This window comes from Squalius cephalus (assembly GCF_949319135.1).
Source record: "Squalius cephalus genome assembly, chromosome: 10".
Classification (NCBI taxonomy): domain Eukaryota; kingdom Metazoa; phylum Chordata; class Actinopteri; order Cypriniformes; family Leuciscidae; genus Squalius; species Squalius cephalus.
The window spans coordinates 16,692,087-16,704,557 of record NC_137131.1 but is presented as its reverse complement, the minus strand read 5'-3'; the positions used below and the strand labels follow the sequence as shown (position 1 = coordinate 16,704,557).

The following is a 12,471-nucleotide window of genomic DNA, read 5'->3' as shown; positions in this document are numbered from 1 at the left end:
GGGTGAAATTTTGCTGAAGGACTGCTGCTAGTATCATCATTCTTTAAGTCTACATAAATTAAACATAAATTACTTACCATGTAAGCTTGGTCATTTTGGCTTTGGTGACGATAAGGTTGGCATCATAAATCATCTGAATAATGTCGCCAATTTTAGTGACAGCGTCTGGCTTAATCATAGCCAAAGTCCTGAAGAAGACACAAAACAGATATACTACCATAGTATAAAAATATAGCACCCAAGTAGAAAGCAAATCAGAAAGTAAGATATGTCATATTTGAACCAACGTAGAAACAGCCTGGAGATATTACATTTTGACACCCTATATTTCATATTTTGTAGCACAGACCATGTTTTGAGATTTATTGAGAAGAAAGTTTTTGAAAAATATATAAAATGCAAGGCAAAGATGCCAGTGTTTTTGCCCAGCACAATAATTAAACACAGCCACACATATAGGCATATCTGAGACAAAGACACCACATTCATATAGCTCTTGTTAATATTTGATTAAAGAGCTTAAACAATGAAAGTAAAACACAGCAAATGGCTTCCATCTCAAAGCGACAACTGCTGCTTTCAGACTTCTCAAAGGCTGGTTCATAAATATTAATGAGTCACTGAAAAATCAATTGAGAATTTCAAGTTATCATCAAATGAATCATAACATCTAGTTAAAAATTTATACAGGGTTTAAATCATTTCTTTAAAAAGGAAAACTTGAATCTTTTAAATTTACCCTAAGCATTAGATAAAGCTGCTGTCACAGTACTAGATATGACGGTCTGGCTAAACAACAGCAGTCAATTGAGTCAGTTCAAGTTTACTTTGAAGATTGCATAATATATTGCCTTGAGTCTGTCCCTCTGTGATATTTCCCAAATTTATATTCATGGCACACCACCATGAATCTCACCGGAGAGAAAAAGCAGTGGGAAATAGTGTGAATGTGAGTGATATAACAGGAAGAGCTGATTCATTAGAGTAGTAATCATTGTTCAGTGATTTTTAATAGGAGGAGACACAGCAGTTCATCTACATATTTAAAAAATTACATTAGCAGGTGTTTGAGGAGGAGCCGCCACAGGGGAAAAAAGGAAAAAGAACTGTTAATTACTTTTTCTTGTGACATACAATAAGCTATTCATCACCCTAAATGAAGAAGATGATTAAAATGTCTTGTGACGATCTGGTTTAAAGGAATAGTCCAATAATGTATTCCCCTACATGCCCTTCCAAGCCTATATGACTTTCATTATTCATTCACTGATTTGGTTCAGTTCAATGCAATGAGTGAGTAATTGATCAATGAAAGCAGTGGTTAACAGCTTAGTGGAAGGGAAGATTATCAGTGAATAATGACAAAATCTAGGCCTTTTGTCACACAAAACTATAGTATGACTTCAGAAGACCAGGGATTTTTTGATGACTTTTATTTTAACAATATTTTGATTTTAATATAATTGAATTTGTTTGGTGTGAACCTTTCCTTTAAAGGGATTAGTTGGCCAAAATGAAAATTCTGTCATAATTTACTCAACTTCATGAAATGAAACCCGAATGACTTTCTGTGGAACATAAAAGAAAATATTTTGAGAAACGTCTCACTGTTTTTTATTGTCCAAACAATAGAACTCAATGGTAACCAAAATTGTTTGGTTGCCAACTTCCTTCAAAATATCTTCTTTTGTGTTCGGCAGAAGACACTTGCCAACTTTGGATCGATATAAAAAACTGTTATACAATATCCTTGTATAATATTGGGAGCACAAGCTGTAATCGCTGCCTAACACGTTCATTGTGTCTGTATAACTACAGCCAAATTTATTTGTTTTGTTAATCTGCAATAAAATCAAGAATCTGTGATTTGTTAATTCTCTTGAACCTTTATTTAAATGACAAATTTTGATGGTTTGATGGCTGCAACACACTCCAAAAAAGTTGGGACAGAAGCATGTTCACCCCTGTCTCACATCACCTTTCCTTTTAATTATACTTTTTAATGATTTGGGAATTGAGAATACTAATTGTTGCAGTTTTGCAAGTGAAATATTTGCCCAATCTCGCCTGATACAAGTCAGCTGCTCAACGCTCTGTAGTGATAGTTGTCTGATTCTCCTTTACACGATGGGCCATACATTTTAAACAAGAGACTGATCTGGACTGCAGGCAGTCAAGCACATCCACTCTATGGTGTAGAGTCTAGAAACCACTCTGTTTTAGCACGTGCAGAATGAGGCCTGCCATTGTCTTGCTGCCCAGGAAAGATGTCATCTTGATTGCAGTATATGTCTCTGTACAATCCCAATATACGCCTCCACATCAACGGCACCTTTACACACACACGCAAGTCACCCATGCTGTTTGCACTGATGCATCACCCTAGCATGACAGATGTTTGCTTTTGCACCTGTTGCTGATGAAAGTCTGGATGGTCCTTTTCATCTTTGGGACTCAAAACTCAATGTCCGTTTTCCCCCAAAACAAGCTCATCCACATTTTATTGCATTTTACAAAATGTCCCAACTTTTCTGGAATTGGTGTTGTAAATGACATTAACTAATCACATAACATGTAGTTTCTTATAGCTGTATATTACTCCCATATTGATATTACTTTGACACGTTGAACTCTAGCTGATAACAGAATACTCCCTAATTGTAACAATATATTACAAAAAAAATATAACAAAATATTCTGTAAAGCTGCTTTGAAACAATATGTATTGTGAAAAGCGCTGAATTGAATAGAAGAAATAAAGTCATATAGGTTTGGAAAAACATGAGGGTGAGTAAATAGTTTTCATATTTTTAGTAAACTATCCCTTTAAAGGCCCGTTTACACCAAGGACGATAACCATAAAGATAATAAAGATAATCATTCTCAAAATTAACAAATAGCAGAGTTCACACCACAGCAAGAACGATAACAGCACAGAGAAATGATATGGAATCACTTTCAGAATGATTTTATCCAGCTGATGAACGATAAAAACATTGACAGCCAATCAGAATCCATCCTGCATTTAAAGTGACAGACAAGCAAGCACTTAGAATAAACAGAACCATATTGTCCGCTGATGTGGACGCTAATATAGTTATCTTTATATTTTTCGTACTTGGTGTGAACGGGTCTTAAGGCTCTGTTTTTGTGACTAATAAGACAGGTCTTGCCTCAGTAGATGTTCAAGAATAAAGTACCTCTCCTTCTTACTGCCCAGTTTGTTGGCGGTGTACTGATCCCCATAACCTATGAGGTTCAGCTGACGTGAAAAGACGTTTACTCGGTTGCCAACAAACAGATCCTCTGGATGAAGCTCATCAAACTTGATCCTCCGTAGGAAGGTACGCTGATTCTTCATATCAAACTGTATAAGAGAAACATACATGTGAAGGGACAAAGCTCAAGCATAGCTGAAAGTCAGGTGCTGAAATCTGAGTATAGGAACGCACCATCTCCACGGAGCCATCTTTAGGGTAGTAGAGCAGCTGGTATCGTCGCAGCAGAGCAGCGCTGGGGTCCAACCACTCAGCCAGAAAGGCAAAGCGTTCCTCCTGTGCATAACACAACAGACACAACAAAACACACAGTCAAGCCAGGCCCGGCAGGGGAATGTCACTGATCTGACCCTCTTGCTTGGACAGGGAGTCACAACAGCCGCGCTGCTCTGACCCTCAATAGAGACGGGCAGCTGGGCCTGTTAACATGCTGAGTGAGAGGTTCTGACTTTGAACCAGCCCTATGATCCCCTGGGGAGCATCGCTGCAAATGGGGAGCCATAATCCAACTGCTCCTAAAAACAAGCACTACACACTTGCGCAAACATTAGGGCTGCACAACTATAAAAACTAATTATCCATATGATCGCTAATATATTATAAATCCACATGTCGTCATTGGAGGGCACAACTCAAAAATGTTGTCGTGGGCCCTGTGATGAGAAGGGGCATTTATGCTATATAGCTTTTACTCATGCAAGCCTGAGGAAGATGGAATAAAAATTGTGTTCCATGAATTTTTAGAACGGCCCATTATATCGCAATACTACCAAAATTAATTAATATTAATGGAATAATTCGTGGTGATTTTGTTGTGTCCAGCCATGTCTGACAAAAAAACTAAACTAAACAAAAGAGTGCACATGTTATTGTTGGAATTTTTAGTGTAAACACACTACTCTACTATATAAATACTACTCTAATAGTGCATAAGTTTGCAAATTAGGGTTGCACCTATAGATATGTGAATTTAGACATCACAACATTCTCTCTCTCTCTCTCTCTCTCTCTCTCTCTCTCACACACACACACACTATGACGGGTAGGTAACAGTTTGTAAATACTGAGAACTGGTAGACACAAAAATAATGCTTTGAATATAAACTAAAGTAACATAAAACATATATTACTAACAACCAGACAATGAATGCAACCATCCATAAATAAATACTTTTTTTTTTTCAAAGCAGGACCCTTTAGGACTTTGCCACTCTAATACAAAAAAATATTATTTCATGAGTATTTAATATAGCACTTGAAAACAAATGATAGATGTTATTAAAATAGATCAGACTATCAAAATCAGTGTTACTGTTGTTCCACTATTAAGTAGCCGATTTCACCTTGATACCAACTCAGAGGTGCCCTTGAACAAAACATGGAGAGCTAGCATGTTGGTGTGATCTCTGTCCCTGCAGAGCGCCACCTTGTGGGTGAACTTCATAGAACAGGCACACGTGATTGAGGGGCACGTAACCGACCGCACAAGCTGCATAGTGATGAGAAAATATCTGCTGATTTTCTGTTGATCAGTGGACATCTAAAGTCATGCACATGAGAGTAGGCCTACAACAGTAACTCATAATAGTTATTAATATTTATAATAACTGACATAATAACTGGCAGATAAATAATCATTTTCAGTGTATATTAGAATGGCAGTAATTTGATGTTGCATTTCTAGGCCCTATGCCATCCATCCTTCATGCCACATGCTCGATAATTTATAGAGGCAAGGACACGTCAACAGTGAGGGCTAACAGCATCACATTATCTAATTTAACAACAAATCATAAGTGCATCTGCAACATTATCTTATTCATCGTTCCTTACACTCAATGAGAGAATGAGAATCCCTTTAACATAACTGAGCGATCCATCTTAAACCTAACAGGGCCTCTTCCCCAAACAAGAGCTATTTTTACCTCTCAGTCAGCTGTGACAGAGACGATACTGACAATGAACAGCCTTCTTTGTACAAAAATACACTTGAGGCACAGGTCTGAAAAGCCATAAAACACATCTCCAGACTCTATTTAGAGTTATATTATGATGTATAGAGTGAAGGTTTGGGCTGAAGCTAAAAGTTCTCATGTTGTCTGCACTGACACCAGTAGTTATCACCTTGTGTCTGAGGCCTTGTCAACAAGATGTAAATATAAATGTGAAGACAGCTAAAATCTATTTTTTTGCCAGCACTAAACATTAAACAATTTACATAAAATAGTTTTTAATCTTGTGTTCCATTACTAATATCTAACAATTCTTAATTAAGATTAATTCACTTGAGAAGGAAAATGACTTGCAAAAATATGTCAATGGAGTAAGTAAAATAATTTTGTTTTTCCTTTTAAATAACCTGTGAAAATTCCTTTGAAAAGTCTCCTGTATCATATACACAAATTTCTAACTAAGGCCTCTAAATTATCATCATGATCAAAACTTTGCTGAAAGACTTGTTGTACACAATCTACTACATGCCTTCTGCACTTGTTTTTGCTAGTAAAAGGCCTTTTTTCTAAAAACGTCCCCCTTCAGGTCATGATACATTTGTCTTTTTGCATTGATTTTTTATAAATGAAACATAATAACTTTTATATTGTTAGTAATATTTTAAGATGAACACTGGACTGAAGCAACTTAAGGTTTACTTGATTATCCATTCATCATTTTAGAAAAATCATTTTAAAATGTGAGTATCAAATATGATACATCAGGCTTTTGAGGAGTACATCTCTCAATGTATTTCATTGCATTATATGGTTTGCCTTTTACAATAAAAACTGCAGAACTTTGATCATAAAACTAAGCATTTGAATATCATCTTACTAAGACGCATTATTGTGAGATATAGAGTGACACTTGCATTTTTCTAAAGGTTCAATAAACTGTTCATATGTCAGGCGTTTACAAAGTTAAGGTTATTTTTTTCACCCCACTGACAGATATGTTATGACTTAAGAAAGTATCGACTTTTGTACCGGAAAATGAGACAAAAGAACAGCAATAAAATCAGTTTTTGCAGTGCAGTGCTTTGACAATATGACAAAAACAGCTCTTGTAATAAAACACTAGCCTACATTTTCATAATCAAGACTACTGAGGAGTTTTATGGCATTTCACCAATCTAAGTGGGGAAGATTCGGCAGGTAGTCACCCCCTACAGATTTGTGCAAAATAAGAGATATTATATATCCACAATCTGCCTGGGCCTAAGTTACCTGAGGACATCTGTATGCCTAATAAGATGGAGGGCTTTTTCACTCATTTTAGCACCACACAGTGCACCCTATCTGTTTTTCTAAAAGGAAAGTGTCATAAAAACTGAATGGTTTTTTTAGTATGTGAGTGTTTACAGCAGGAATGAAAGCACGTTCAGGGGGCATGGGGATCTAAATGAACATTCCAGCACAACACAATCACTGTTCTCCTGGTTAATGATCCTGGCCAGATTGAACTAGATATAGCTGGGCTTATCTGCCACTTCTAACACTATGAAAAATAGGGCTTTCCTCTCAGAGCCCTTCTTGGAAGCTGAGACTTTCTCAGACACCTGCTGTTGCCCTATGCTATCACTGCAAACATTTCATGCTGTCTGCATGGAGATGGATCAATGTACACTACTTAAGGAGACAGAATGCGAATTGGAAAATAAACATAGCGTAGGAGTACAACAGAGCAAGAAAAATGATGGTCAAAGTATCCTGTTACCCACAGAATAACAAAGTTTAGATTGTTGTGCAAATGACACTAAAAAAGCATATTATTCCACTCAGTGACATTAGAGCTTTTGATTAAACTAAATTGTAATTTCAACTTTCAACCTTCCTTATGCAGGCATATACTGACATCTAGTGGCACATCAAATGAGAGCATTCAGAACGAAAAAAAACAACAAAAAATGCTGCAATTATGAGTTTACAAATTATGCAGTTACAAAACTGTTTTGTTTTCTAACTGATTATTAAGTGTCTTTATTTAACTGGGATTTAAATAGCCAAGATGCCAGTGTCAACTTTCACTTGCTCGAACTTCATGAATCGCTCTATAACAGACCAGATTACAATTTACGTTAACTGTTTTATATTTATATTTAGTTTTATATTTAGTTATCACAACACGTCTCAGTGGATTATGTGACTTGTATTTCTTTCAGTGGAAAAAAATTAACATTGTTAAAAAGCAACAAAAAACAACAACAAACATTCATGATTCATGAGTTCAGTTTTTTAGTCTAACAGTTATGGTTCAGTCCTTCATTACGAACATATTAAGACTGGAAAATATATTCTCTCACTTACCATGTCTGAATTAATTTATTAAAGGAAAGGTAATGTTGTTGATTGTTGTTTAACAGACGGTTGATTGTCTTGCTTTAGCCTCGCTGTTAAGTCCCATCACCATAGCAACAACATCAAACGCCTACCGGCAAATAAAATAGTTAACGTTACACATATCTCATGTGAACTCGTAACTATATTCCGTAGTGTTTTTACATTCGGCTGACTTCGATATTTAAAGCCTGGTGAGTATACAGACGTTTAGGGAACGAATAGTTTGCTTGAACGATTGTCTACAGTAACCCGGAAGTAGTCCTTTCTGACCTTTTACCGCCAACTGACACTCGCACATGGGTTTGTTATGGTGTGGACTTTGACACTAGTTTCGCTAGGACTAGGAGCTTTTTGACAGAATTGTTAAGCTATTGGCTACAATTTAACACGCTTTTAAAATTGGGGTTAACTTAAAATGTTGCAAACCTTTCACAATATAAGACAAACGTTTTTTGTAATTTCATAAGTAATTTACTGTATAGGTGAGGTTTATAGTTTGAGGAATTTCCACTAACCACTGCAGTTAAAATGGATCCCAGTCCACTCATTTTAGATGGAGGTCTTGCAACAGAACTTGAAGCAAGTGGGTTCCAATTACAGGTAGGTATTAATACTACTATTACACAGACTTATTGTCACTAATCACAAGTTTACTCACACATATATTGTGTTTGCAGGGAGATCCACTGTGGAGTGCAAGACTTCTGCATACAAACCCACAGGCCATTAAGGACGTACATTACAGGTAATTAAAGGCTTCATTATGTTCTGTACCTGGGTGGTCATGCTGTGCACGAAGTGTGAAACATTGTATAATGTTAAAAATAGATTGCTTATAATTACTGTATATTTATTATACTTTTGACTGGTTACATATATATATAGTATATGAATAAGATTTTTGAATGCTGTTCTTTTTAACTTTTTATTCATCAATGAATCCTGAAAAAAGTATCACAGGTTCCAAAAAAAACCTGTTTCCAACAATAATAACAGTATCAAATAAGCATATTAGAATGATTTCTGAAGGATCATGTGACTGAAGACTGGAGTAATGATGCTGAAAATTCAGCTTTGCCATAAATTAGGAATAAATTACAATTGAAAATATATTAAAATAGAAAGCAGTTAATGTTGTAATACTATTTCTCAACATTACTGTTTTTACTGTATTTTTGATCAAATAAATTCAGCCTTGGTGAGCGTAAGAGACTTCTTTAAAAAACATCTTACCATAATTTATAAATCTTTCGGTTCTTTGGTATTTCTGAATGCCTCTATTCTATGACAAGAATTAATTCATATTTGATGAATGACTGATCTGACTTTTTAAAATAGATTTCTTCAAAGCGGTTCTGATGTCATAACAACAGCCACATATCAGGCCACCATTGAGGGATTCGTGAAATATCTTGGTCTCCGGCCTGAGGAAGCGCAGCAGATGATGATGTCAGGGGTTCAACTGGCAAAAGAGACAGTGCGTGAGTTCATGTCTCATTCACCCGAATCAGGTGTGTGCAAGTCTAACTTCTGCTAAATCATTAATTTGGTCAAGTTTCTGCTACACAAATTCTAAAATGAATATATCCCCTAGAAGACAGAAGAGAACCTTTGGTTGCAGGCTCAGTGGGTCCATATGGGGCCTTTCTACATGACGGGTCAGAGTACACAGGGGCCTATGAGGACAAGATGACATTGGAGGTAATGAAAGATAAAGATCTTTGTCCACCCAAGCTGCCTCCTCACAAGAATATCAAGTGCATGTTTTCTCTTTTGTCTTAGGAGTTGAAAGACTGGCATCGTCCACAGATCCAGTGCTTAGTAAAAGCTGGAGCTGATCTTGTTGCCATGGAGACCATTCCAGGTCTCAAAGAGGCGGAGGCTTTGGTGGAAGTACTCAAAGAATTTCCCGAAATTAAAGCCTGGCTTTCGTTTTCCTGTAAGGTGACTGATAATAACCTTTTACATAAGCTTTCCTTGAATTACAAATACCGCACATATATTATGATATGCAGTGATAAATTGCAACACATTTATGTGATTAAAACAAGTAAGAGTGTGCTAGACATTGCTATTAAAGGCACAATATGACACAAGTCATCCAGCTTTTATTAATATATGATTTTCTAATATCTATCTAGCTTACTGCAATGTGCAACAAATGTCTCATACCAGCCACCGAGTAAACAGAGTAACGTTATAACATAACTTTCAACTCAAATGTATTTTTAGTATGATTGTTTTGACCAAGTAAAATGGTGCTGCGTTACCCCACAATATACATTTGTCATATAAAGTGACCTGTATAATTCAGCACTCGTGGCTGTTCCATTCGAATGAAATAAAATTATGTGAATTTAAGTGATCAAACGTAACTGTAACAATGTTCAAGTTCAGAGAGGAAGGTGAACGTTAAACGTAACTTTAATTGTAAAATATGCATAAACAACTAAATAAAAAGAGCGGCAGAGGCCGACTGCGGCATAAAAGCGTAATAAAACAGCAATGCAATGTTGCTGGCTCTTGGCCCGCCCTGCTTCATACCACAGTAACGTTAACAGATCTTTAATACATTAGCTCATCCATGAACCCAATGTCTCCCTGAGCTCCTTCGGATTGCTTTCCATTGGCCGTGGAGGTGAGGACGACAACTCCCATGATTCCACGCTCATTCATGGCGTCATCAAGCTACACCTTTGTTGTTGTTTTTAATAAGCGACCTCTAGTGGCGAAACTTACCGTATTGTTACGAATATAAGAATATAATATTTTTCTTGGAAATACATGTTTAATGCAATAATGTGTTTCAGGACATTCATAACATTTCAAGCGGGAGGAGCTTTTCTGAGGCGGTTCAGGTGGCCTGTAGGTCCACACAGCTGGTTGCTGTGGGCGTGAACTGTTGTCCCGCTCCTTTAGTGAAACCGCTTCTAGAGTCAGCTAAGTCACACAAGAAAGGAGATTTGAGCTGGGTGGTTTATCCTAACAGTGGTGAGAGATGGGACCCCAAGACCGGGTGAGATTAATCAATCATTTTTTCATTTAACTTTTCATTTATTCAATTAAATTGACAGGGTTCCAACGTTCGTGGTGATCATTAAAATGATAATTTCCAGACATGAAAAAGACATGGACATTAATATTTGATTCCATTTCATCCCATATATTTCATATATTAAAAATCGCTTTTTGTGAATGTAATCTTTATGACATTTTTTATAAGAAATGTATATTTTTATTTAGTAAAGATGCATTTAATTGATCAAAAGTCTATTTAAAATAAATTCTGTTATTTTCTTTTGCTCAAATATATCACGGTTTCCACAAAAATATTAAGCAGCACAATTGTTTTCAACATTAATAATAAACAATGTTTCTTGTGCACCAAATCAGCATATTAGAATAATTTCTGAAGGATCGTGACACTGAAGACTGAAGTGATTGATGCTGAAAATGTAGTTTTGCCATGACTGAAATAAATGACATTTTAAAATATTAAAACACAAAAGTTATTTTAATTTATCATATTTCACATTATTATTGTTTGTCCTGTATTTTGATCAAATAAATGCAGCCTTGGTGAGCATAAGAGACTTCTTTCAAAAACATTAAACATTTTTACCAACCCCAACCTTTGAACCATGTAATTAAATAAAACGTTGTAATCAAATAATCACAAATGACTGTTGTTTTATAATCAATCAATCAATTTCTATGAGTTTTGCAGTCATTTGTAATCAAATGATCACAAATGACTGCAAAACTCATAGAAATTGATTGGTCAAAAGGTATGGGAACCCTGAATTGATTTACTTAGATCATATCTGACACAATTTGTCTCAATAGTTTCATTGTGTAAGGCTGTTCTGAATCTATTTCAGATGGATAACGGAAAAACAGACGTCATTTGCCAAATTAAGTCTCGACTGGAAAGAACAAGGGGCTTTGTGGATTGGTTGGTATCGAGTTGCACCAGTTAATACTAAGGCTTGTTCTTTACTGTTGCGCTGACTCACCAAGATTTCTGTTAACAGGTGGCTGCTGCCGTGTTGGTCCTGCTGATATAACTGCACTGAAGCAACAGCTACATGTATAGCAATGACTCATCATGAAACATGACACCGTTCACATCTAGTTACCTATGAAATAATGCACCGATGTGTAAGAAGGTGTATAAATATTTTATTTATAAATAAAAATAATAGCAACACTACATGACTAGACATTGAATATCATACATTAGGTGTCGCTGTGTTAAAGGAAGAACACAAATCACAATGCACATAACATGGAAGCAATCATGCAATCTTAGCTCACAGCGTTGCACAAAGAACGTGATTGTAATCCTTCAAGTTAGTATTTACAATAAGATAGCGCCATTTTAATGGACTGTCACTTCACTATAGCCTGAATCTGATCCACTGACACATTATTAAATAGTCTGATATCTTCATGATAACTTAGTTAGAATTTTTTTTAGACTTACACTAATAAAACCATTTTGTGTAGTCTTCATAAAGAAGAGTCTTCTATTTAATGTTCGGAGCATTCTGCGTGCACTTTACGCAGATTATTCGTTTTTAAGTCCATACCGTCCTCCAATTATCTACCATCAGTAGCATATATATATCTACCAAATAGCATATAACTAAAATGGAATGATGATTTTGATCAGAAAATCAAATATTCACTAAATGCTCTTGGTACACTTAAGGTGCATGCAGTGACAAATTTTGGTGAAATTTTGCAGACAAAAAAGTTTAGCAATGTATGTCGCTTTACTCACGCTTTAATGTCGCTTTGAAACCAAGCAGCTTTCTGTTGGTCATTGAATCCTCATGACCAAGTTAAACCGTTTT

General features: G+C 35.9%; 2 protein-coding genes across 4 annotated transcripts in view; one reads left to right on the top strand and one right to left on the bottom strand.

Annotated features, from left to right (window-relative positions):
• nme7 (NME/NM23 family member 7) overlaps positions 1–7,904 on the bottom strand; it is a 35,083-nt gene extending 27,179 nt beyond the window's left edge. The window contains exons 1-4 of the mRNA XM_079883745.1: positions 7,580–7,904; positions 3,453–3,554; positions 3,201–3,367; positions 78–188 (exon numbers count right to left, since the gene is read on the bottom strand). Of these exons, the coding sequence (XP_079739871.1) occupies positions 78–188; positions 3,201–3,367; positions 3,453–3,554; positions 7,580–7,582 (383 nt within the window). The 5' untranslated portion in view covers positions 7,583–7,904. The remainder of the gene's footprint in view (positions 1–77; positions 189–3,200; positions 3,368–3,452; positions 3,555–7,579) is intronic.
• LOC307165781 lies at positions 7,881–11,780 on the top strand. Of its 3 annotated transcripts, XM_079883749.1 has the most exons (9): positions 7,881–7,922; positions 8,095–8,212; positions 8,290–8,357; positions 8,951–9,123; positions 9,207–9,313; positions 9,395–9,556; positions 10,423–10,628; positions 11,494–11,567; positions 11,647–11,780. In XM_079883749.1, exons 2-9 carry the CDS (start codon positions 8,141–8,143, stop codon positions 11,706–11,708), a joined length of 924 nt encoding a protein of 307 aa, XP_079739875.1. In that variant the 5' UTR covers positions 7,881–7,922; positions 8,095–8,140; the 3' UTR covers positions 11,709–11,780. The 3 variants fall into 3 exon arrangements, with proteins under 3 accessions (XP_079739875.1, XP_079739876.1, XP_079739874.1); XM_079883750.1 differs by lacking the exon at positions 7,881–7,922 and having other exon boundaries at positions 8,037–8,212; positions 9,210–9,313; XM_079883748.1 differs by lacking the exon at positions 7,881–7,922 and having other exon boundaries at positions 8,037–8,212.
• The last annotated feature ends 691 nt before the right edge of the window (positions 11,781–12,471 follow it).

Bases quoted from the DNA above. Each gene is read 5' to 3' on its own strand.
- LOC307165781 (XM_079883749.1), top strand. From the start codon at position 8,141: ATGGATCCCAGTCCACTCATTTTAGATGGAGGTCTTGCAACAGAACTT. The intron at 8,358-8,950 runs GTAATTAAAGGC...TTTTTAAAATAG, and splicing joins ATTAAGGACGTACATTACAG to ATTTCTTCAAAGCGGTTCTG. The intron at 9,314-9,394 runs GTAATGAAAGAT...CTTTTGTCTTAG, and splicing joins AGGACAAGATGACATTGGAG to GAGTTGAAAGACTGGCATCG.